Raw genomic sequence first — 25,597 nt, 5'->3', positions numbered from 1 at the left:
CCAAACATTTTCCTGAGAGGGCCACATAACTTTTCCCTTCTCTGATGGGGGGCCGGGGTCAGTTTGTAACAGAAAAAGCGTGGCGATCGCAGGGATCCCTAAACAGAAAACATTTGTTTTCCAGAAAGCAACACATAACCAAATATTAATAACACTTTCCGGATCTTCACATAAAAAAAGTCAGGAAATACGTAAAATGTATTCTGCTGAGCTAACAGTCCACCTTTTAGCTTTGAGAGTTTACCTGCTCGCATTTGACCTTGCAAGCTATCATACTTGTCTTTGTGACGGGATTCATAGTGTTGGCGCAGATTGTATTCTTTGAATACCGCCACCGCCTCTCGACAGATGAGACAAACAGCCTTTTCTTTGCATTGAACAAATAATAATAATAGTTTGTCCACTGCAGGTTAAATACCCTGCATTCTGAATACATTTTTCTCTTTCCTAACCTTTTCGCCATTATTCTGTTCTGTTTGATAGGGGCGAGTCTAGGATTTTTTTTTCTGGGGGTGGGGGGTTCAGATAGGGGCACAGACTGCAGAAGGGTGGAATAGAATGTCACGTTCTATTTGTGTATTAGTCTTGATCGCGTGGCCAGACTGAAAAAAACAATCATAATACGTCTCTGGTATTGTTCAGGGGGCCGGGCCAAATGTGGAGGCGGGCCGTAGTTTGGGGACCACTGGTGTAAAGCCTAATTCTGACCGGTGCATCGCTTCCCGTGCTCGTGCTGTCAACATTCTTGATCATCATTGTCAACAGTTATTCACGCGTACAAACCAATTTTTAGCATTGTATTTTTGGAAAATACCTCTGGAAAGCTACATTGTTAAAATTAAGCACTAGGGTGCGTCACAGTAATACATATAGTATTAAAGCACAAGCCAGTCTTAGTACTAAGAATGAAACTGATCAGACTTAATTAGATAAATATATTAGGAGGGGATCATTACATACATTTATGGCATATAAATATATCAATGGATAGGATGTCATGGGTGCGCATTATACACAGGATTTTCCTGATTTTTGGAGTCTGTCTTGAGGGTCCCCATTATACTTGAGTGGAGCGCATTATATACGGGAAATTACATAAATTATTGTAGCAGCATCTTGAATGAATAGCCGAGGGCGAGCACTGGGCAATCAACAACCTCTTCATTGCAAAATGAAAATTACATTTTGAAAATGGCCATAATCACAACAAAATAAACATTGCTAGTATTTCCCTCAATCGTCAGCTTTTATCTCTCTCACGCACTCAAGCTCTTCTTCCTCCTGCTTCCTGCCCCCTGACTCACTCATCCAATCACAAATCACTGGCACATTCGCTGCCCCAGAGATAGTCGGAAATAACAGAACTCTAGCAACATGCTAAGCAGTGTAACGCGAAAGCATTATTAGAGCTGGGCAATGTTAAGAACCTCACGATTCGATTACGATTCTTAAGGTTGAGATTGTTTGATTTTGATTCAATATCGGTTTTATTAGTAGAAATGCACAAATAATTACCTATGGAAATGTTTTATTTATCATGGCATCCGTGTTGGTCCACAGAGATCTGCGCTGTGTCCCGCATCTCCAAGAAGGAGATCGGCCGCTGCTTCAAGCTGATCCTGAAGGCCCTGGAGACCAGCGTGGACCTGATTACCACTGGAGACTTTATGTCCCGCTTCTGCTCCAACCTAGGCCTGCCCAAGCAGGTGCAGATGGCCGCCACTTACATCGCCATGAAGGCCGTGGAGCTGGACCTGGTGCCCGGCAGGAGCCCCATCTCCGTGGCTGCCGCCGCCATCTACATGGCTTCGCAGGCCTCCGCCGAGAAGAAGACGCAGAAAGGTGACGTATGGCTTTGGGCCTGGACTGGCGTTATACTAAAAAATTAATGATGAGATGATCGTTATTTAACTATACAGTGGTGCCTTGACTAACAAGTTTAATTTGTTCCTTAACCACGCTCGTAACTCAGAAGATGTATCTGAAATCATCTTTCCCCATTGAAAGGAATGGAAATGCCTTTAATCCGTTCTAGCCCCTCCAAAAACGTTTGTAACTTGTTTTTAATGACAAAAATCATGCTTTACAGTATTGTACGCTTTAAAAACAGAAATGACTTAAGTACGAATGTAAACAGTTTGTATATCATGATTTCATGCTTAAAATCATTAGAGTGACTCCTGGTGTGTGCGTCTTCGCCACCAGAGGACAGTATATGTAAATACACAAAGATAGTCACAGTTTATGCAGTCATGCAGTCAGTTTTCAAAAAGGGTAAAGTAGTATTTTTTTTATTTTTATTTTTTCTTAACAACATGGGATGGTAGTTTTGTTTAGCTCCTTTGACATATTGTTTGTGTGTTAGCATTAGGCTAACAGTCTTTCGTCAGACAAAGACAAGGTTATGTAATTGTTCTTATTTATGTGTAGTTTTCCCGTAAACTTAAACTGGTAGTGACAATAAATTGCTTGAGACAAACACTTGGCCAATTTTTGAAGGATGTTTCACTATATTTGAAACTGGTGCTTGTTGTGATGTTTGCTCACAATCTAGTGCTCATAAGTTAAAATTTTACTCACAACTCAAGACAAAACAAATAGTCAGCGATAGGGGTTGTCTCTCGAAAAACGTAAGTTTGGGTCACAAGTCAAGGTAACAACTATACATTTAACCTCCTCGGGGTTCACTATTCACCTTTACCTATTTGTTTTATTTCTATAACACTCCAAGATGCCTCAAGGTGACACCAAAGCCTTGGCTAATATGAAAGTCGTAATTGGTGTTGAGGAGCTACTGTATATTGAAGGGCTACATCTCGACAGATAAGATAGGTTTAGTATGGGTTGTTACAGAGATTCCTTACAGCATTTGTGTGTGCATTTTGTCCCCCCCACAATCAACTCGTTAGCGTTTTATTTTTAAAGGGGTGCCACCCCTCCCGTTTTTCCCTGCAAGAATACGTTGATATTGTGTTTATGAAATAAGAATTAAACAGATGAATTCCTCAATTTTTATCCGGCCGCCATGTTTTGTAATATCGCCTTCTGCTGTCAACCGAAATTGAAGTCACAACTGCTCTCCTGCTTGCATTGTGAACATCACGTGAGCAACCCAGAAAACGGGTAGTGGACTCCGTTTATGCTGTGATAACTAGCTTAACCACAGGTTGATGACTTGATGGTTTGAACCCAAACTTGCTAAAATGTGTTTGTGAAATATTTTTTTTTAGTTTAGTTCTCCTTATAGGTAAATGTTGTTGATGTTGATTTTAACATACTTCCTTGAAATTAATTACTACTTTCCTCTTTGCTGGGGCATTTGTGGCATCATAGCATGTTCGAGAAAAATGGAAACAGGCAGGGGTTGACTTTTTATTGACTGTTTATTCAATCTATTTATGCTATCGAAGTATAGTGATAGGCAGAACAATTAAATGCTTGTTCACTAGACGAGATAAGTTCAGTGTATAGTTTTTTTGGGACGTTTTCGTGTGGTGGTGTGCTGTGAGTTTTCTAATGTCAAATATGTGCCTTGGCTCAGTAAAGGTTGAGGAAAACTGGCGTACCCAATTGAATAAATAGCTTTACATGCATAGAAGGTAATCACCCTAATTAGTGTTTTTGCTTCCACAGAAATTGGAGACATCGCCGGTGTTGCAGACGTCACTATCCGACAGTCGTACCGGCTCATCTACCCTCGCGCCGCAGAACTTTTCCCTCCGGACTTCAAATTCGACACACCTGTCGACAAGCTGCCCCAACTGTGAAAAGATGATCTCCTCCAGCAGGACGACATTGTCTGCTACTTTCACCATTGCTCCTTTTTTTCTTTTTTTTTTTGTCGTTGGTTTTTCTTGTACCCAAAATTTCAAGCCTTTGTCAAGGCACCCTCACAGCAGACACGTGGACACACACATTCCAGTGATTGTGAGAGAAGAACTGTACCCGTTGACGGACATGTTCAAGTGGGGAAAGTGCTTGCAATTTTAGGCTGCTTTCATACTGTATACATCCATTTTTTGTAGGAAAGTGTTCTCCTGTTTTGTTTGAACTGTAATTTAAAAAAAAAATAAAACCTTTCATTGGAATTGAGACTAAAGATCACCTTTTTCTATGGATTGAACAGCAGCTAAATCGCAGATTCTGGGAAATATTTACAATGGGCCAAAAAAATATGTAGTCAGCCACAAATTGTGCAAGTTCTCCCACTTGAAAAGATGAGTGAGGCCTGTAATTTTCATCATAGGTATACCTCACCTTTGAGAGACAAAAACGGGGCTGATTTTTTAAAGAATTTATTAGCAAATTATGGTGGGAAAATATTTGGTCACCTACAAACAAGCAAGGTTTCTGGCTCTCACAGAGCTGTAACTTCCACCTGTTTGAACTCATCAGTATAAAAGACACCTGTCCACAACCTTAAACAGTCACACTCCAAACTCCACTATGGCCAAGACCAAAGAGCTGTCAAAGGATGCCAGAAACAAAAATATAGGTAAGCAGCTTGGTGTGACGAAATCAACTGTAGGAGCAATTATTAGAAAATGAAAGACATATAAGACCACTGATAATCTCTCTCGATCTGGGGGTCCACGCAAGATCTCACCCCGTGGGGTCAAAAATCCCAGAACCACACCGGGGGACCTAGTGAATGACCTGCAGAGAGCTGGGACCAAAGTAACGAAGGCTACCCTAAGTAACGCACTACACCGCCAGAGACTCAAAACCTGCAGTGCCAGATGTGTACCCCTGTTTAAGCCAGTACATGTCCAGGCCCCTTAAAGTTTGCTAGTGAGCATTTGGATGATCCAGAAGAGGATTGGGAGAATGTCATATGGTCAGATGAAACCTTTTGGTAAAAATTCATGTTTGGCGGAGAAAGAATGCTGAGTTGCATCCAAAGAACACCATACCTACTGTGAAGCGTGGGGATGGAAACATCATGCTTTGGGGCTGTTTATCTGCAAAGGGACCAGAACGACTGCTCAGTGTAAAAGAATGTATCTTGAGTGAAAATCTCCTTCCATCAGCAAGGGCATTGAAGATGAAACGTGGCTGGGTCTCTCAGCATGAAAATGATCCCAAACACAACGCCAGGGCAACGAAGGAGTGGCTTTGTAAGAAGCATTCCAAGGTCCTGGAGTGCCCTAGCCAGTCTCCAGATCTCAACTCCATAGAAAATCTTTAAAGGGAGTTGAAAGTCTGTGTTGCCTAGCGACAGCCCCAAAACATCACTGCTCTAGAGGAGAGCTGCATGGAGGGATGGGCCCAAATACCAGCAACAGTGTGTGAAAACCTTGTGAAGACTTACAGAAAATGTTTGACCTCTGTCATTGCCAACAAAGGGTATATAACAAAGTATTGAGATGAACTTTTGTTATTGACCAAATACTTATTTTCCACCATAGTTTGCTAATTATTTCAAAAATGTTTTTCTCATTTTGTCTCTCATAGGTGAGGTTTACCTATGATGAAAATTACAAGCCTCACATCTTTTTAAGTGGGAGAACTTGCAGAACTGGTGGCTGACTAAATACTTTGTTGCCCGACTGTATGTACTACAAATAACTTTTTTTTTTGTAACATTGGTTCGGTGGTGTGCTATGAGATTTTTTCAAGGTAGAAAATAAACATGCCCTTGCTCAAATTTTGGGAAACATATATTCACATAATTCCACTATTGTTTAATTTGTGCATTTATGATAGGCAACACAATGACTGCAAAAATAACTTTTTTTTTTTTTTTACACCAGGTAGAAGAGCATCAGTTGTGACTTGAATATATATTGATGTACCATTTGTATCTGTTTTGGTAACGTGGACAAGGAGTAAAAAGAAAAAAATAACTGTACAATCTATTTCCATTAAGAACTAATCTAAGGCTATTGATAGAATTAGAGCTTTCAGCTTCATTGTGGACAAACGTGTGTGTGTGTGTGTGTGTGTATATATATATATATATATATATACACACACACACACACACACACACACACACACACGCCGGAACCATGCAAATTGACAAATGCGTCCCCAGACAGTGAGGGAAGCATTTGAACAGGTTTCCACTTGATTGGTCTTAAGCATTTGTGTACAACATACAAAATTCATACGGTAATTTGGTGGAATAGCTGTGAGTCATGTTAACTGAGGTAACAAAGAAAAATTTTGTCAGGCCAGAGCTGACGGAACTCTGCTCACCCACAGGGTTTAATTTAAAAAAAAAAAAAAAACGTTTGGATCACATGTGGCCAAGGGTTCTCGAACTTTTAGGGTCCAAGGGGATTTTTTTGTTTCCCTCCAAAGGACCCCCATCATGATCCTGATGCTAATCAAACATAACTACCATGTGTACCTAAATGCCATAGGAATTTAAAAAGTTGCCTATCTTCATGGAAAAAAAAGTCAATGTTACAATAAATTGATATTTGTAAGCGAAAGTTGTCACAGCTTAAGAATCCCCCCCCCCCCAAGTAATGCCACACTACATCAACAGTCATACCGTTAGCCTAATAGCACGATTGCCGTCATTTTTTAACATACTGCCACGATCTAAATAAAACAAAAAACACCAATGCACTTGCGAGAAATAGTTTTTTCTTTAGGTTTTTGTAAATCTGCTAAGGTTGAATGGAGGCAACTGGACTTTGTAGAATGATTTTTTTCTAGTTTGCCAAAAACAATCAAAACATACAAGTATGCTACTTGGCTAACAATATTGTGTTGGGAAAAAAAGTTGTAATCTTGTGAGAATAAAGTATAAAGGGGATGAAAGCCATATTTTAACAAGTGAATTTCAAAAGTACAAATGTATTCTCCTATACCTTTTGATTCCAGAAATGACACCTTTACTCTCTAAAACATAGGATTATTCTTGGAAAAATACAGTTCTGTTAAAGTAAGACTAGTCCTGTAATCTGCTTTTAGTTCTTTAAAAAAAAAAAAAAAAAAAAAAAAAAGAAAAAAGATTTTTTGCAATTATGTCAAATATACGCGACGAGACCTCACAATCATTTCTGAGCTTTTAATTGGGCCAAAGCTAAGGTAGGGAGGAGTAATTAATTGGTTCATCATGTTTGTATTACTGGTGCACTTATATATAGGTATGCCCCCTTTATTTATTTATATTTTTTAAATATGACATTTATTGCTGATTATTTTGTGGACCCCTAGTTTGAGAACCACTAACCCGAAGGCTTTTTTTTTTTAATGATATCATTTCAACTCTCTCAATTCCCAAGCTGGAGTTTAAAAAAAAAAAATTAAAATCCAAGAATATGAAGGATTTTTTTTTTTTTTTTAACTGTGTGTCATAACACTGGATGGACAGCTGCTGAATTCATAAGATAAAAAAAAACTGGACAAAAAAAAATAGTAGTCAAGATGTGTTGTTGGGCTTCAGTGGTGCTTTTAGCACTTTTTCCTTTAAATTGACTGAATGCCAGTTTTGACAGAGGAGATCATAATCCTTGAGCATGAACACACTGCAATAAAATATACCACTGAACCAACTGTACACATTCAAAACACAAAAGGAGACCATGAATAAGTGTCAACAAATGATCGGGATTGCCATCTCCAGTCTCAGAGTTCATATGAAAAACATTCTCAGTGGTCAGACAGCATGCTCCATCCTCCTCTAGTTTCTCCAACAAGTTTGTTTTTCCGTTAAAAAAATTCTTCATGATTTTTAAAAAAATAGGGATTCCTCAGGGAAGCGTCTTTGATCCCTCACACATTATTGTACAGAAAGGTTGTAATCACGTATAAGCGTTGTCGTCGCATGTGCGGCGCTAACACCAGTCAGCGATGTAATCAAAATCAGAGAACATGTTCTGCTCGTCCGAATTGAGCACCCGTGGCTCCCTGGGCGGGGTCAGGATGGGCGCCTCCGAGGTGAATTCGTCGTCAAAGTTGCTGACGTCGTTAGCGCCCTGGATGGTGGGCACGAACGGGGGCTTCACTTTCTTGGACATAAGGCCGTTCCAGTCCATGTTCTGTACGCAAAGTGAGAGAGTGGGTGATTGTACCAGATAGTTCCATATGAAGTCCACTTAAAAATCTTTATATAATGATGAGGGTTTAGGGAATGAGCGAATGACTCTGGCCGGTATCATTCACTCATTCCCTACTCACCATACAGGGATTTTAAGTCGAGTTTTTAGTATACTTTGATTCGAAGGAGATATTTTAAGTGCATTTTATTTGAATTCCTTACTCTGAAGAATAAGTGTTTCTTGACATCCTCCGCGTCACTTTCGCCTGCTCCAAGACGACGCTCCGGACTTCTCCTTAAAAGCTGAACACACAAGTGATGATAGGAAATATGAACGCAAATGTCAAAAAGAATGTACAGTACATACTGTATGCAGGTGCAACTAAAATAAAATAAAAAGTGAATATCGTAGTTCATATACAGTATTTCAGAAGTTCAATTCAAAAAACAACTGTATCCGAATGCCAAGTCCTCCCTAATTTTCTATAGTAAAACTAATTTTAATTCATTTTTATGTAATATAAAATCTCTTCAGATGGTGAAATTTTCATTATCTGTAAGCTATAATCGTAATTATCCATCCATTTTCTGTACCACCTAAACTCACCAGGGTTGCAGGTGTGCTGGAGCCTATCCCAAGAAAAAGAAATCATGAAATATTTCACTTTGTGAAGTGTGGTGACTATATATATATATATATATATATATATATATATATATATATATATATTTTAAAAAACTATGAATTTCACTTTTTTCTATTTAACTACTGATAGGAAAAACGTTTTTCATGATAGTCTAAATCAGTTTCCCAAACCTTTACTGAACCAAGGCACATACACTGAAAATTTTTTTATTTGTTTTTGCTAATATTTTTCATGATCTGAACTTAAAAAAAACCAGACAAACAAACAAAAATAGCAACCCTATTTATCTTTAACATTGTTCACAAATCTGTCCAAATCTGTGTTAGTGAGCACTTCTCCATTGCCAAAGTAAGTCAGCCACCTCTCAGGTGTGACATATTTAGATGTTGATTAGGCAGCATTGCACAGATGCGTGTGCGGCTGCCCCCAATGAAAGAGTGCTCGAAAAGATTACATCTTTTTACAATTGAGTTGCACAGGTTATTGATCACATTATTGGTGGAAAACGTTTTGAAATGATTCATCTTGATTTCATTTCTATATCACAAAAATCTGGCATTTCGACTGTAGCTGTAACAGTGGACCCCCACTATAGCGCAAAATCTGTCGATAATTGACAGCCATCATAATTGCATTGGAATTGTTTTTAAATTATTTTAACCCCAAAAAATTATCGAATAAATTCTTTGGTGGTTGGTTGGGAAAAATCCATGAATGGGTGAATCCATGGGTGGCGTACCGTGAGTATGTGGGGGTCCACTGTAAACCAATTTATTTAAGAACATACCCTCCTCATGATGGAGATAGCTTCAGTGGAGAGGAATCTTGGGTAGCGGACTTCATCGTTGACGATGCTGTCAAACACCTCCTCCTCATCATCACCGGGGAACGGCGACTGAAAGGGACGGCGGGTACTTTAAAGACGGCGCCAAGATGAAGTCTTGCGACAAAAGCGAGAGCATCCTGACCAAAAGCGCACTCACCTCTCCCACCAGCATCTCGAAGATCAGCACGCCCAGCCCCCACCAGTCCACGGCGCGGGTGTACGACGTTTCAGTCAAAACCTCAGGGGCCAAAAACTCCGGCGTTCCACAAAAAGTGCTGGTTCTGTCCCTGAAGCCCATTCCTTAAGACGACAAGTACAATTGTAGTACAGGAAGAAAAGCAAGTAATTCACAAAGCCCCCAAAAGTATTTAGAATTCCCTATATTACAACCCCAATTCTAATAAAGTTGGGACGTTGTGTTAAACAAATAAAAACAGAATATGATGTTTTGCAAATCATGTTCAACCTATATTTAATTGAATACACTACAAAGACAAGATATTTAATGTTCAAACTGTTTGAATGTGTTGTTTTTAGCAAATAATCATTAACTTAGAATTTTATGGCTGCAATACGTTCCAAAAAAGCTGAGACAGGGTCATGTTTACCACTGTGTTACATCACCTTTTCTTTTAACAACATTCAATAAACGTTTGGGAACTGAGGACATTATTATTATTGAAGCTTTGTCAGTGGAATTCTTTCCCATTCTTGCTTGATGTACAGCTTCAGCTGTTCAACAGTCCGGGGTCTCCGTTGTCGTATTTTACGCTTCATAATGCGCCACACATTTTCAATGGGAGACAGGTCTGGACTGCAGGCAGGCCAGTCTAGTACACGCACTCTTTTACTACGAAGCCACACTGTTGTAACACGTGCAGAATGTGGTTTGGCATTTTCTTGCTGAAATAAGCAGGGTCGTCCATTAAAAAGACGTTGCTTGGATGGCAGCATGTGTTTCTCCAAAACCTGTATGTACCTTTCAGCATTAATGGTGCCTTCAGAGATGTGTAAGTTACCCATGCCATTGGCACTAACACAGCCCCATACCATCACAGATGCTGGCTTTTGAACTTTGCGTCCATAACAGTCCGGATGGTTATTTTCCTCTTTGTCCTGGAGGACACGACGTCCACCATTTCCAAAAACAATTTGAAATGTGGACTCGTCGGACCACAGAACACTTTTCCACTTTGCATCAGTCCATCTTAGATGAGCTCTGGCCCTGAGAAGCCAGTGGCTTTTCTGGGTGTTGTTGATAAATGGCTTTTGCTTTGCATAGTAGAGTTTCAAGTTGCACTTACGGATGTAGCGCCGAACTGTATTTACTGACGCTGGTTTTCTGAAGTGTTCCAGAGCCCATGTGGTGATATCCTTTACACATTGATGTCGGTTTTTGATGCACTGGCGCCTGAGGGATCGAAGGTCACGGGCATTCAATGTTGGTTTTCGGCCGTGCCGCTTACATGCACTGATTTGTCCAGATTCTCTGAACCTTTTGATTAGATTATGGACCGTGGATGATGAAATCCCTAAATTCCTTGCAATTGTACGTTCAGGAACATTGTCCTTAAACTGTTTGACTATTTTCTCACGCACTTGTTTACAAAGAGGTGAACCTCGCACCATCTTTGCTTGTGAATGACTGAGCAATTCAGGGAAGCTCCTTTTATACCCAATCATGACACCTACCTGTTCCCAATTAAAAAAAAAAGTGGGTTTTATGAGCTGGAAGCCCAAATTATGTAAAAATAAACAAATACTTGAAATTGTTTAAATTATGGGGCCTGAATCAATAATCTATGGAAGTTTAACTTTTTGAATGAAATTATGGAAATAAATAAACATTTCCATGATATTCTAATTTTTTGGAAAGGGTCTGACATATGACAACTCAAACATATTTTACAACAATACCATTATTATTACCCTTAAAAATAAATGGCTTACATATTATATGATTTCAAAAAAATGCAGCACACTGTTCCATTTTTAATTCATTTCACCTTCTTTACAAAGGCCAAAGTCAGCAATCTTCACATAACCCTCAGTGTCCAGTAGCAGGTTATCCAGCTTCAAGTCTCTGCCAAACAAAAACATGTTTTTAAATTTTTTTTTTTTTTTTTTAAATGTAACATGCAACAGAACTATATTCATGAAATGTCTCCCAAAGGGCTCACCTGTACACAATCTTGTGGTCGTGTAAGTACTGCAATCCCAACACGACGCAGGCGGCATAAAATCTGGAAAACCACAGTCTCAATCAGTTAAATCCAATTAAAGCGGGGCCATATGGGAATACTGACTTTTTGTTTGTAAACAAATACTTGAGTCTCTAGAGTGCCCGCCTGCCGATTAAGTGTGAAATTAAACAACCAAGTCAATGTTTTGTTATTTGCCCAAGGAGGGTTAAATTACCCAGTGGTAGCTTTGTGCAAGCGCCATTCATTTGCAGTGGAAGAGTGGCTAAATTGGCAACACTGAGGAGCCGCCTGTTTCAACAATTATATACATTTTTGCCTATTTTGTGACATCATGGACCAAAACAGTAACTGAATCATTATCAGTTTGAGTTTGTGTATTTTCTGCCATCAATTTGAAATAATGTCCTGTTTTTTTTTTTTTGTAAAGGGACTGAAATAAAAAGGTTTTTTAATATCCAATTGATCAAGTAAAAAAATAATCTACAGATTAATTGATTATAAAAATAATCGTTAGTTGCAGCCCTAAACAAATCATCCCAATTCAGACATTTTAAACGGTTGCACATCTCCATCCTTTAATTCCTACCAAGAAGAAAACTATGTTGCACTTTCCTAAAGCTGCTGATGTTTAATTTAAAAGGCAATACAGTGGACCCCCGCATACATTTCCCCAATTTTACACCCCCCCCCCAGTCTCTTTTTTTGGGGGAACGAACTCCAAAAACACTTACTGGCAGTATATCCCTGCTTTTTCAAGAACTATCCGTGAATTTTCGCTATTCGCGGTTGGGCCCAGTCCAAGCGGGGTCCACTGTAAATCCATAACGTGTCTCTATTATAGGCTTATTTTCAGACCTTATCACAAAGGAGGGAATTTAAATGCTCATATGAGCATATTGATGTACAGTATATGTGGACTAAATGTCAGTTGAGTAATGAACCCCCCTCCGCTATTTTTTTTTAAATTTAATATTGTTTGCCATTTAATGTTTGTTGTCCTTTGTGCTAATTTGTCTCCTTTAAAGCAGTTGGGAGCGACACATTACCTAATTAGACACTTACACGGCCCGCGGTTCAGAGAAGACGTCGGCGTGGATGTGCATCATCAGGTCACCTCCCGCCGCGTACTCCATGACAAAACACACGTGCTCCTGCGTCTGGAAGCACGCAAACAAGTTGACCAGAAACGGGTGGCGCACGCTGTTGACCGTCTCAAAGATCCGCTTCTCGCACATCAAACTGGAAGAAGACAAAGTCAGTGTTTTGTGCTCTTTTGTACGCTTTAACATCGTTGAGCTTTATTGGTTGTAGGCGGTTACCTGTCAACTTCATCTCGAGCCACAATGTCGCCTTTCTTCAGAGCTTTGATGGCAAACATTTCGCCTGTACTTTTATACTCCGCTAACAACACCTGTAAAATACAGAAAGGCTTCAGACAAGCACAAGATACATTTAAGATAAAGGTGGTTGATTCTCTGCAGGGTATGGCACCAAACTCTGTACAACTATGTTACTGCTTCTTATATGTTCGACAGACACATTCAAATAACAGCACAAATTTCGGTTACTCGTTTCAGTGCCACTTTAAAAATTTGCCCTCTGATTTGATGCGGCTTAAGTCACGTGATGCAACCAATTAGCATGGGTATCAAGTGTTAATACGATGCCAAAACCAAAGCCGTCGAAGGTGTGGCTTTTTTAAACAAAAGAGAACCAGCGTTGACTTGTCCGAAAACAGGCGCCTGTCGACGCGGACTACATGTACAGTCATGGTAAAAATTACTTGACCACCCTTGTTTGTTCAATTTCTTTCAAATTTTAATGCCTGATACCACCAACGGTAATTACTGTTAGTTTCCAATAAAAATACACATTCACGTTGTTTTGTCCATGTATTTATTGCTCTCAACAACTTCACACAACAGCACGTTCACTCCAGCCCCAAAAAAAGGTCACTCCCGCCCCAAGACGTCATCACTCGGCGCTCCCTCGTAAACGTGATTGCCGTAAATACCAGAATAAGCCCGCTAACATATTTAACCTAACAACTACCTGAAGAATACAATGAATAAGACAAAAAAAACAGCTGATTCCATAATACTTTGTCCTATTTGTCATTCTTAAGATTATAGTAATTTTATTCCCAGTGATTTTGGTTACTATCAAGAAAACCATGGAAAATGCAGAGACATCCATTCTTAAATTAAAGCTATTTTTGTTGTCATCATTATACTTTTCCAAACAAATGTACCTTTAGTTGTGCCGGGCATTAAAAATTAAAACGAAACTGAAGAAACAACGGTGGTCTAATAATTTTTCCATGACTGAAAGAAAGTCAGAGGAGATGTTGGATTTTGCCCGAAAAAGCAAACCTGATAGTACTTCTCACCCCAAAATTGGTGACTGTTACTGAATTCAGACAATTTGGTCTTATTTATTTATACTGTTACAAACTTAAAAAGTGGGTTTTTCAGTCAAGAACTTGTGGCATCAGTCAAGAACTTCTACCTCCAGCAAAGAGCTGGAGTGAGGAGACACACATACATCCTCAGCATTATGTTTAGTTAGTTTGTTAGTTATGTTTTATTTGGTGCAGTTTTTTGTCTTTTCTGAAAAATGTCAAAAAATGACTCAGGCCATTATTTTAAGAGGGCGTTGATATGCAACATACATATACATATCGTATTGTTAAGCTAGGGTGTTAAAACTGTCTTCGTCCAGGAGTAAACACGTCCAGGAGTAAACACGCGTCCATGTACGGTTTAGCCACAAAGGTATTTATTTGGCAATTTGGATCAGAAAAAATAATAATGCATCCACGTTCAGGTCGAGCTTCGTAATCTACTAGTCTAGCGATGCGTCATACACTACGGAACATCTTATTGGCTGACCAACAAGTCATATCCTACAGTATCTACGAATTAAAAGCATTCATATAAACTGAACGAGGAAAAGCATTATTGTAACCCAATAACAAGTACATGACATATATATATATATAGATTATATATTAATATTCTCTACAGCACATTGCCAAGTAACACTGCAGCTCGAGTTAGGCTCCTTGATGACTGTTGGGCAGCAATCAAGTTTTATTTTGAAGTACCACAAAAAACAGTTCCTTTTAAATCAGTCAGTCAGTCAGTCAGCCACAACACCGCGAAGGTTGCAGTCATTACCGGAATGGTGGGGGTTCGTAACACATTAATTGAAGATATTTGCAGTTTTACCAAGTGTTTCTCCTTATTATGACAATGAAGTTGAAGAATAGCAGATCAGTGCTGGTCTCGACGGAAAATCCCGACCAGTCAAAGGCAGGGACAAGACTAAGACTTTTGGAAGTCGAGTCAGAGACAAGACCAAGATCTTCAAAATGTGGTCTCAAGACCGGTCTCATGTGTTACAACACTAGTTCTTTCCAGGAAACATAAAATGTACCTTTCCAAAGTGGCCGCGTCCAAGGACTGCAACGCATTTGAAGTCTTTGAGGCTAAAGTGAAACTGCTCTTCTTCCCTGAAAAACACATTTGAGTATGCATTACTACAAAGTATCACGTAGTTCCAGGTGTGGCTTAAATAATTTTCCTCAATACAAACTCAAAAACGACACGAGCAGTGAAAGGCAGGGGGTACCATTTGTACACTAGTGTGACAAACGGGCCAGAGCAACACCGAATTTGACAGTTGTTAAAAAGGTACCAAGAGTATATTTTCTATCCAGCTATTTCCGATAGTGTTTGTCCTCCTTAGGATGAGCTGAAAGCTATTCTGACTGACTTTGGGGGAGGGGACTTGAACTAGTCTCCAGCCAATCGTAGGGCACAAATAGACAACCATCCACACTCACACCTATGAAGAATTTAGAATTTTCAATTGAAATGTGATGCAGACACAGTAACCGCACACCTATGAAGAATTTAGAATTTTCAATTGAAATGTGATGCAGACACAGTAACCGCTACTTCCCCATACGGCTATATTAAACAGAACAGTTTTATTATAAGAGCGTTTGAAATTCAAACTCCATTCATAGTCAAGCATTTACAGCCAACTTCCGTTTCACTCTGGGTATTTTTCCAAAGAGAAGTTCCAAGTCTACCTTATCTCCGCATCTTTCGGGAAGGCTGTGAGCTCCAAGTCCGGATGCTGAAGCTCTGTCTCGGCCACCAGGTCCAGATTGGGCTTTACCGCCACGCTGTTCCTCTTGTTCAGGAAGTCGAATGAGGCGAGTGCGTCCTGGAGGGAGGGACCGAGAGGCTAGAAATAAGGTGAAATTATTCAGTGACACCAATGGCTTTAAATTAAGCAGATATGTGATTAAATTATTAATTGAACAATGACGCGCCAGACCTTAACTGCTGGCACTACGTAGGGTTACACAAGGTTATGTACAGTGACAAACTAGGAGCATATTTGAAAAGTAATGTACTGTAAATTAGTACTATGGTGGAAGCTTCCAGCATCTTTTAGTCTAGTGTCACCAACCACAGAGTTACAGTAATTTGTTTTGTTCTTTTGACAATTCAAATCAACAGATCAACACCGGTTAGCTTCTTTTAATACCTGTATGACAGTTAAGAATGTTAAAATGTTACTTAAACGACTACCTGGGTAGTTCATAAAGTTGTTATGATGGTGACAGAGTGACCCTGGAACTCATAACACGTGCTTTGAGTTAAATGAATTCTGTGACCACGCTTGTATCTCAAATTATCTTTACCCATTGAAATGAATAGAAATGGCATTCATCCATTTCAGCCCCCCCCCAAAACTTCTTTTTTTTAATTTAATCGAGGAAAATTGCTCTATTATTATTATTTCATAATAAAAATATTATTATTATTAATATGCTCTATTATTATTATTTCATAAAAACATACAGTAATTATATAATTAAATAGAATATCAAGATAAACAGCCACATGTTTTGCTTCAATTCAATGGACATTGTGCTGCTCCTTGTGGTGTGTGCCTCGGCCACCTGCGGACAAAGGCCAACCGAGAGACGTAGTCTCTCCAGCGTGTCCTGGGTCGTCCCCGGGGTCTCCTTCCGGTGGGACGTGTTGTTTGGCCTTTGCCACCTCTACCTTCGCCCTACGTAGCATCTCCATGTATTGTATTACTGTTTCTGCCTCTCCTTTGTCTTCGACCCACAGTAGCTGAATCTCCACTGGTGCCCTGTAGATTAACAGCGCCGGTGGCGGACGTAGTTAACCTGGGCCACAACCGATCCGGTATAGAATTCTTTGGATAACTGCATATTTGTTTGGCAAAGTTTTAAGACGGATACCCTTGATGACGCAACAACCCTCTGCATTTATCCGTGCTTGGGACCGGCCTACAGTTTGCACTGACTTGTGCATCCCATAGGGCTGCATTAGCAGTGTTAGAGATTCTACTGTATCTAAATTATTCAAATCTGTTGTAATGTTGTTTTTCAGTTTTTACAACCAATAGGAGACCTCTGTGGTCTTCTTTTTGGTTAAATCAATTCAACGTCACTTATCAGCAAAATTCTTGATTCAATACCTGCACTTCCTCCTTGTCAGGCAGCATGTTGTGTTGCTCCGGTGGTTCTTGGATGCTGTCGGGTGCTGGGTAGAACTTGGGTCCTGGTGTGGGCTCTCTGTCAAAATCCAGCTTGGTCACCAGTGGGTCACTGTTGATGAGGATACAGTTAAGACATGATAGCAGCCATCTTGTAGAACCAAGTCAAGTGTCGTGTGCTTTTAGGTTGATGTGAAGCGAAAGGTGCCTTCGCTTGCCTGCTGGGTGTGGGTGAACCCGGGATGCTGCTGGACCCGGTCTCGGCAGCCTGCGGACTAAAGGAGTTGGTGCTCACAGTCGGGATGGCTCTTCTCACCAGACGGCCCCATGTAGCAATGTTGATGTTCATCTGAGGGGCTCGCAGGAAAGTCTTACCTGGTGACACGGGAGGAGGAGGCAGAAAGAGGCATAACATAGAAAGGATTAGCTGTTTGATCAGCTCAGTGAAAAAAATAAAAGGCCCAAAGCTATGAAAATTAACTGCGCCTTTAAAATCAGAGATATTGAGGTTTCTTTAACAAAAAAGAAGGTGAAACTAAGACTACTTACCTTGCTGTTTCGAGAAAATCTTCTTTTGTCTTTGCAACTTTGGTCGTCTCTCGATAACGGGATTAAAAAATGTTACCTAAACAACACACATGATCAAATTAATAAATGCATAATAAATAGCAGTAATGGTTAAGCAAGTTTGTTCATTTGTTTGTTCTGACCAGTAAGGGTTTAGAATAGTTTAGGAGTTAATTATTTGTTTCTGTGTGCGCACAAACCTCAGCAAACAGCATCCCCTGCGGCTCCAGGTACAAACACATTCCATGACGCTGGTTGTCCAAGAAGTCCTCCAGACGCAGGAACTTGACGGCGCAGAGTGAGCGCCAGTCACGCCAGTAAACAGAGATCTCCAGCTCGCGAGACTACAAGGGGACAGCAAGAAATAACCACATTAGACCATGTTGGACAAACACGAGCCAAAAGCAGACATGTAGATTCAGTGTATACAGTATGTGCTTATGTTTGTTACCCGGTCCAGCTCCAATGTAAACTTGTGGTCCCAGGCCTGGTTGCTGGCCGGCCTCCAGCTGGTCTGACCAACAACCGTGTTGTCCAATTTCAAAACTGCGCTAATCTCATCTGAGGAAACACAGGCCCTGCTTACAAACACTGGACTTGCTTCATGTAATCAATTTCAGTGGTATCGTGACTTACGAGTTCAATTTGGTCGGTGACCAAGCTTGTAATTCAATTCAATCATATAGAAAATAAATGGTCCTTTATTATAATTAACTGGGCACGATGGACGACTGGTTAGCACATCTGCCTCACAGTTCTGGGGACCGGGGTTCAAATCCCGGCCCCGCCTGTGTAGCGTTTGCATGTTCTCCCCGTACCTGGGTGGGTTTTCTCCGGGCACTCCGGTTTCCTCCCACATCCCAAAAACATGCATGGTAGGTTGATTGAAGACTTTAAATTCCCCGTCGGTGTGAATGTGAGTGCGAATTGTTGTTTGTTTCTATGTGTCATGCGATTGGCTGGTGACCGGTTCAGAGTGTGGCCCGCCTCCCGCCCGAAGATAGCTGGGATAGGCTCCAGCAGCCCGCGACCCTGTTGAGGATAAGCGGTACCAAAAATGGAGGGATTGATGGAATTAACTGAAATGCCATTAATCCATTCCGGCACCCCAAACACTTAAAAAAATAAAAATAAAATACAATTTAAAAAAAAAAAAAAAAAAAAAAAAAAAAAAAAAAAATTGTATAAAAACATAATACAAACTAACGACAATGTGAAAAAAAGTTTTTAAAGTCTACTAAATTACTAAGGTTGTAGCTATAAAATATTTTTAGAATTGCATAATATGTAGATTATCCCATTGATTAATCAAATAAATGATTTTGCATTATAAAACATGAACGTGCATGTGAGCTGCAGGTATTATTTTTGTTCACTTGGGGTGGTAATCCTCACGCTCTGTTTGTTCAATAAAGCCATTGAAAGTGCACTGGCGGTTGTGTCTATCCTGGACCACTTGCGGCCGTTGCAGCCCTCGTAATTAGTGTCTGTACTGTAGTATTTGTAAGTTGGATGCATAACTAAGTGGTGTGACCTATTGGGAGTATTCTTATTCTTATCTGTTTAATAAGTGTTTTATTTCCCACATGCAAATGCATTACAGTGCCTTAATTGCTCTCTCTCTCTCTCTCTCTCTTTTTTTTTTTTTTTTTTTTTTTTTTAACTTCACTCGAGCAGGGCATATCTGAAACTCACTCATAACTCAAATTTTGGCTCGCAAAAAGTTGTGGCACTCATAAGTCAAGGTACCACTGCAATTCCTTTTAACAGTATGTATTATTGTCTAGTTGAATAGATGTACTTACTAGAAAGCTCTTCGCTTTTTGTCATGTTCCGTGAGCTCACGCTGCGGTTTCGGTTAGCTCTGCTTATGAAGGATGAGCGGGTTTCACTAGGGCTCCACCCAGGCAGGGGGACAGATGCAGCTTTGGAGCGGCCAGGAACATTTTCCAGAAGGTCTTGACAGCCCATGAGCCTGACGTCTAAGGTGCCTGGTAGTGGAGTGTGGCAAATATCACACAATATTTGTCTTAATTGTTCAGTAATCCAGTTACAAGTGCTTTCTTGATCAAATACACCTTCAAATACAGTCAGGTCCACTAAGCTTAATTAAAGTATGTTGTCTGTTAAGTGTTAACACGTTTGATTCCAAATCATGTCCTGTGGTACCTGTGAGTGCCGCGGGCTTGGTCACCGTGCTGTATTGGTTCTGTGTGGAGATGATGCTAGATCGTGGACTGAGGACTGGCGTGGAAAGGAGTGACAGCTCTTCCACGATGCTGCTGTTGCGTGGGTGGTTCTTAGGCAGCTCGCTGAGGCGCTGCTCCAAGGAGTAGCGCAGGAGGTCGAGCTTTTGGCTGGATTCATTAAAGCGAGCTTGGGCCTGAATTGAAGGAGGGTTAATCAGTTTATTTGAAAGGGGACAATGCAATTTCATAAAACACATGATTTTTAAATTACATGATTTTTTAACCATGTGTACCAGGGTTAAAAAATCCAGAATTAGCCAGAAGGCTAGTTTTCATCTGTAGTCCCCTGGCCATGATGTAAAAAAGCAGTAAAATACATCTACAAGACAATATAATACAGGATACATAATCAAAGACTTACTATACTATTAAGAGAGAATACAACCACAAATAATTTGATCCTAACATGAAAACATCATAAGATACTTGTATTTTAGTATTGGTAGCTATAGGTGTTAACTAGCCACATTTTTTGTGGGAGGATGCAGTCGGTGGATAAATCAGGTAAGAGCAGACAGACATGCATCATGAATAGTAGCAGTTTGCTGTATAATTCTAGATCCATGAGGAATAAAAAAGATGAAACATTGTTTATATTTGCTATACATAATCTACTCTGAAATTTGATGAGTTTTTAGAGGTGCTACCTCTAAATGTGCTCTCTTTTCTGTGACTTTTCCCGTTCCCAGGAGTTTCATAACATTCTTTGCTCCTTCCGCCACTGCAGACTCGATTCTGGCATGGTGACACAGCTCCTCCACCCGAAGGTCCAAAGGGCTGATGATGGCCTTGTCTGGAGTACAATAAAGGAACTGACTCACTCATGCTTTTTTTTTTTTTGGTTTACGACTTGAGTCATTTAACATAAAGCACGGGTTACCAATCACGTCGTTGTTCTCGAAGCTCAGCTCATTGGCCTGGCTCGCCTTGAGGATCTGCATCCTGATGAACTCGATCTTCATCTTACTGTCCTGAAGCAACTGCTGCGCTGTCGCCAGCAACTTGCGATCCTAGGGGTACAATCAAACCGTTAAAAGTCTGCTAGAAGGACCTGCTCATGACAACTGCAAAACAACACAAATACTTTAAGCCTAATTCAGCAGATTTTACATTAAAAAAACTATAAAAAAAAAAAACTGGTTTGGCTGTCACGGGCATGTAACAAACTAACAAAAACACGGTTGCCCTTCAGACTTCAATGAACCTGTGATCACAAGTACATTTTTATTTGCTAAAAAGAAGAAATAGCTTTGTGTGCGTATTAACTGGTCACTCTTACTCCTGCAAGTCGCACATAGACACACGAGAATTCCTCTGAACTTAACTCCAGGTCACTGATGGCGGCGCCCGGAGGAAAATAACTCTCTCTAACAGGAATTTCCTCTCTGACATCACGACAGGACTATTTCCAACTGGCTCTGTGTCGGTCTGTCTGTCTAAAGACAAAACATTGTGACCTTGCAAAGTCACACAGACACAGTAGAGACACTTGCGTGACACACCATATCCCTACTTTCTGTGGAAACCGCCAGTAGGATATGGCCAACATCATGGACGGGCAACTGGCGGCCTGTCAGTGGATTGACCCCTCAATTAATTCTGAAATAATATATAAAGGCTTCCTCCACCATACATGAGCGGTTTGAAGTTGTAGTTACAATGTCCATCACAATGGCAGACATCGCTTAGTAGCGCTTCCACAGGTTGTTCACCATTAGAGAGGAAGAATGAAGAGATGCGTTCAATCCTAGTTGATTTTTCTGAGGCGCTGGTGAGTCGCTTGATGAAGCACCAACTCCATCACGGAGAAGGACAATTTTTCATGTTATTACTAGAAAGAGCATGCTGGCATACCCAGGTGAGATGCCGCGTAATGGTAACTAACTTCTGCTTACGAATCGATATAACTCACCGGGATGTTACTGCAACGCGCACAAGCCACAGTTTCGTGTTAAAAACGTGCAACATAAATTTAACCTGACAGTTAAATAGGACAAATTTTCAACGACCTACAGGTAAGAGAGACATACTTAAACGATAATGATTAACGTTGTTATTATGGAAAAATGTTCATCATTGAATGCCACAATGCATGCTGGGAACCGATGAGCGGCAGATCTCAACAAAAGTTCACAAGAACCGTTGAAAGTTCGTTTAAAGTGCAGGAGGAGTTGTCCCCTGTGTGTCCACCAAAAACATTGGACCTCTGTTACCACCGATAGAGTAGCAAACGTGTATGGTGGACAAGCGACATGCAGGGGAGACGCACTGCCAGGGCACCTTCAACAAAGCAGAGTGAACTTTTGTGCACAAAACTGCACTGTGGCATACAAGTGAGTAAATCGGCCTATTAATTTGGGGATTTTGAATGACATGCAGCAACACAGTATAACATAAAAATCTTTAAGTGAGTTGATTTTGGTGAAGTTTTTGCACTGAATGTTGGTTTGCTGTTCAGCAGTTCTGTACACAAGAGTGCTTTGTATTTGGGAAAACCCAAAAAAAATAGAAAAAAACCCCCCAAAAATCTAAATGTGGTCACTGGTTATTTTGTTGTTTGCTTCAAAACCTTTTTTGTTGCAGAGAGGATATTTTATACATGCATTTGAGCATAAAATATATTATGACTGTGGTATACATTGGTTCAGTTTTAAAAAAAAAAAAAAAAAAAAAAAAAAAAATGCACATATTTAAAAGATCATTTTTAAGGTGCCCATCCCTGGTCTACATTAATATTTCTATAATTTTGCACAGTATAGCGGGAAGAAACAGCAGGAAGCCTCTTTTATTGAAGAATCGTTCACTAGCTGCCAAACTGCTGCTTGTTGTGAAGTGAGTTGAGTTCACTGCCACTGTACAGTGCTTGATCTAAAGTTTTTGCTCACAAGTCAAAGCAAAAAAATGATTACATTAAAAAAAATAAAAAAATAAAAATAAATAAAACAGCCGAATGATGTGACCTATCTAGACAAACTCATAAATCGGGTCACTCGTATCTCAAGACACCCTTGCATTTATAATTACTCTCCGCACTTTCATGTCGTTCTAAACCTTCCACATTTCAGGACTGATTCATTCATTCATCTTCCATTCCACTTATCCTCACTAGGGTCGCGGGCGTGCTGCAGCCTATCCCAGCATTCTTCGGGGGAAAGGCGGGGTACACCCTGAACTGGTCGCCAGTCAATCGCAGATTGAAACCATTAAAACTTCAAAATGTTCAGCTCATTTGTGACATTTTGGAAACACATTTTCACATTCCAAAACCTCACACATTTTTCAGTATTCCACAGTTTCCATGACAACATTACAAAATGAATGCAGTGTACATTTTGCAATCCTCCTACATATCTCAACCGATTCAAACCATTCATACTATACTCCTTATATTATACTTACTATACTATACTTATATATTATACCATTTTGAAAACTCTCAAAATTTTGTTAACTCTACAGCATATCAGATCATCGTCACTTTTTCCGCATTCACACGCAATTTCTACAAAAATTGCATTGTCTAGTTTCTTACTTCTGTTTTAGCATCAGTGAGGCCTTAGCTTAGTTGACACCAGGTGGGATGATCTGCAACTGGTGAATCAAACATGCACACCCCAGCTAAATTATGGCTTATCATCTTACTCTGAGCATGACAGAAGCAACAATGCCCGTAAAAGCTTTGTGAACAAACAGCTGTGAACATGACACACCATGTATCAGCACGTGTCCTCCTCCTGCAGAGAAGCAGGCAAAGAAAAAAACGCAATTATTTTGCCATCTGCAAAGTGGAAGTGTCTTGTTTTTAATTCCGGGAAACAATCAGCTTTCAAGCGACTCACTGTCTTGTTATTGAATAGTCCATACTGAATCTTGTCTTTGGGGGGGAAGTTGGCCCGGACATCGCCTAAATATGAGCGACACCGGCCCCCCCACCCCGGCCCAAAACGACCCCAACACCCCCAGAGGAGCCGGGCCAAAGAAACCCACACGGCTCAAATAAGGGGTCGCCAAAACCACGAACACACACCCTCCCCACAACCAGCACCAATATTAAACCCACGAACCAGAAGGCAATGCGTGCGGAAATAACCCAATCAAACCGACACCCACCCATTGATGTCCCAGTCAAAAGTCATGTACAGCACTGCCAATGCAGCCAGTCGGGACTGGCCCACCACGCCAAATGGTCCATACGCACAAGCCCCAACCCGACCTCCGGCTCCAAGTCAACAGCCGCCCACCCCGAAGGGGACGCACCAAAACGAAAAGCAACCCCACACGGCACCGGTGACCTTCTACCCTTCCCCTTCAATGGATGAAACCAAATGCCATGAAACGGCGATCCCCATCGACGAGGTATAGGCACAGTTCCCGAGGCACCGCGAGACAACGCACATGCGAACCACGTCCCAACCCTTTCTCCCATTTTCCGACTCGTAAGTGTATTAAATTAGTACTTGAGATTAATTTGTATACTTTTGAAAGGAGTTTTTTTTATGCACAATATATCGAAAAAATATCGAGATAATGGCACGTGCAAAATGTGTATGTGTGTGCAGCCCTAATTTTACACTTATTTCTATAATACAGTATTGTGTTGGATGCAAACTGAGAAAATAAGTCACAGCAACATGAAACAACAACAAGAAAAAAAAAAAGTTTTATTTAACATTCATAAAGTCTGGCCTCACACAGTCCTCGTGCAACAGAATTACAGCCTCTGTGGGATCATACTCCCTGACAAGTGTGATTCTGTTTAATTTACATTTACAGAGCTGCCAACGTATAAAAAAATAACTTCCAGAATAATTTGTCCAAATTTGTCACTTGAGTGGTACTTCTTCAAATTAATAAACACAGTGTTGTCCATTTTTGAGGGCGCAGACATACCTTATACATCGGCTAGTTAACAGCATTTCTCCATGTCGCTTTGGAGACGATGCTACACAACCGACGTCGGCCCTGTAGCTGGGGCAAGGATGGGTGCCTGCTGACTCAGCAGGCTCCGAGGACGACTACTGTAAGTCGGTGTCGCTACAGGCGGGCTGGCCGAGAAGGCGCGGTTTCTTTTTAACCCAACTACTTGCAAACGGAAGTGGAGCAGGAAAAGGACATCTCTGATTGGCTGTTGTCACGCACATTCCATCATGTTAGATCAAGGAAATACCTACACAGCTGATAACTGAGATCGGCCTTATGAGGAATCCCGCGCACTTTCCTGGCAGGCCATGCTCCAATATTACCAAGACACGCGCTGCTCCACTATGATTTGTGTATGTTTGTGTACGTGGGTACAGGCATTCACTTGCCACATGGCGAGGAGGGCTCTGATATTTTCTCGCCAAACGGATAATTTAGTTACATTTGACAACTGGTAAGTCTTAATTTCGGACCCTGGCTGCCTGTGCACTTTCAATCGCTTTATTGAACAAACTAACAAAATAAAACACATTATAAGCACATTCATACACAAGCTGCTGTGGCCACAACTGACGGCCAGGCATTTAACACGCAGATTGGCTAACGATTAGCCAGTTACAAGCCAGCTGCTAACTAGACCT

At 40.6% G+C, this 25,597-nt stretch overlaps 2 protein-coding genes across 4 annotated transcripts in view; one reads left to right on the top strand and one right to left on the bottom strand.

Moving 5' to 3' along the window:
- gtf2b (general transcription factor IIB) overlaps positions 1 to 4,099 on the top strand; it is a 19,601-nt gene extending 15,502 nt beyond the window's left edge. The window contains exons 6-7 of the mRNA XM_061693095.1: positions 1,561 to 1,842; positions 3,634 to 4,099. Coding sequence (XP_061549079.1) covers positions 1,561 to 1,842; positions 3,634 to 3,767 — 416 coding nt within the window. The 3' untranslated portion in view covers positions 3,768 to 4,099. The remainder of the gene's footprint in view (positions 1 to 1,560; positions 1,843 to 3,633) is intronic.
- A 2,898-nt stretch (positions 4,100 to 6,997) lies between these two features.
- Positions 6,998 to 25,597, bottom strand: part of pkn2a (protein kinase N2a) — a 43,950-nt gene continuing 25,350 nt past the window's right edge. For 2 of the 3 annotated variants that reach the window (XM_061693094.1, XM_061693092.1), the window contains 19 exons: positions 20,917 to 21,046; positions 20,684 to 20,829; positions 19,957 to 20,170; positions 19,593 to 19,778; positions 18,239 to 18,348; positions 17,988 to 18,131; positions 17,770 to 17,845; positions 17,439 to 17,595; positions 17,203 to 17,332; positions 15,773 to 15,930; positions 15,112 to 15,187; positions 12,993 to 13,084; positions 12,736 to 12,912; positions 11,650 to 11,712; positions 11,476 to 11,552; positions 9,627 to 9,769; positions 9,431 to 9,538; positions 8,219 to 8,299; positions 6,998 to 7,997 (listed from right to left, as the gene is read on the bottom strand). In XM_061693094.1, coding sequence (XP_061549078.1) covers positions 7,794 to 7,997; positions 8,219 to 8,299; positions 9,431 to 9,538; positions 9,627 to 9,769; positions 11,476 to 11,552; positions 11,650 to 11,712; positions 12,736 to 12,912; positions 12,993 to 13,084; positions 15,112 to 15,187; positions 15,773 to 15,930; positions 17,203 to 17,332; positions 17,439 to 17,595; positions 17,770 to 17,845; positions 17,988 to 18,131; positions 18,239 to 18,348; positions 19,593 to 19,778; positions 19,957 to 20,170; positions 20,684 to 20,829; positions 20,917 to 21,046 — 2,472 coding nt within the window. In that variant the 3' untranslated portion in view covers positions 6,998 to 7,793. The remainder of the gene's footprint in view (positions 7,998 to 8,218; positions 8,300 to 9,430; positions 9,539 to 9,626; positions 9,770 to 11,475; positions 11,553 to 11,649; positions 11,713 to 12,735; positions 12,913 to 12,992; positions 13,085 to 15,111; positions 15,188 to 15,772; positions 15,931 to 17,202; positions 17,333 to 17,438; positions 17,596 to 17,769; positions 17,846 to 17,987; positions 18,132 to 18,238; positions 18,349 to 19,592; positions 19,779 to 19,956; positions 20,171 to 20,683; positions 20,830 to 20,916; positions 21,047 to 25,597) is intronic. The other variant, XM_061693093.1, reaches the window with a different exon arrangement.

This window comes from Phycodurus eques, chromosome 13 (genome assembly GCF_024500275.1).
Source record: "Phycodurus eques isolate BA_2022a chromosome 13, UOR_Pequ_1.1, whole genome shotgun sequence".
In the NCBI taxonomy this organism is placed as follows: domain Eukaryota; kingdom Metazoa; phylum Chordata; class Actinopteri; order Syngnathiformes; family Syngnathidae; genus Phycodurus; species Phycodurus eques.
The sequence above is the reverse complement of the archived record's forward strand: the minus strand, read 5'-3'. Positions and strand labels throughout refer to the sequence as shown.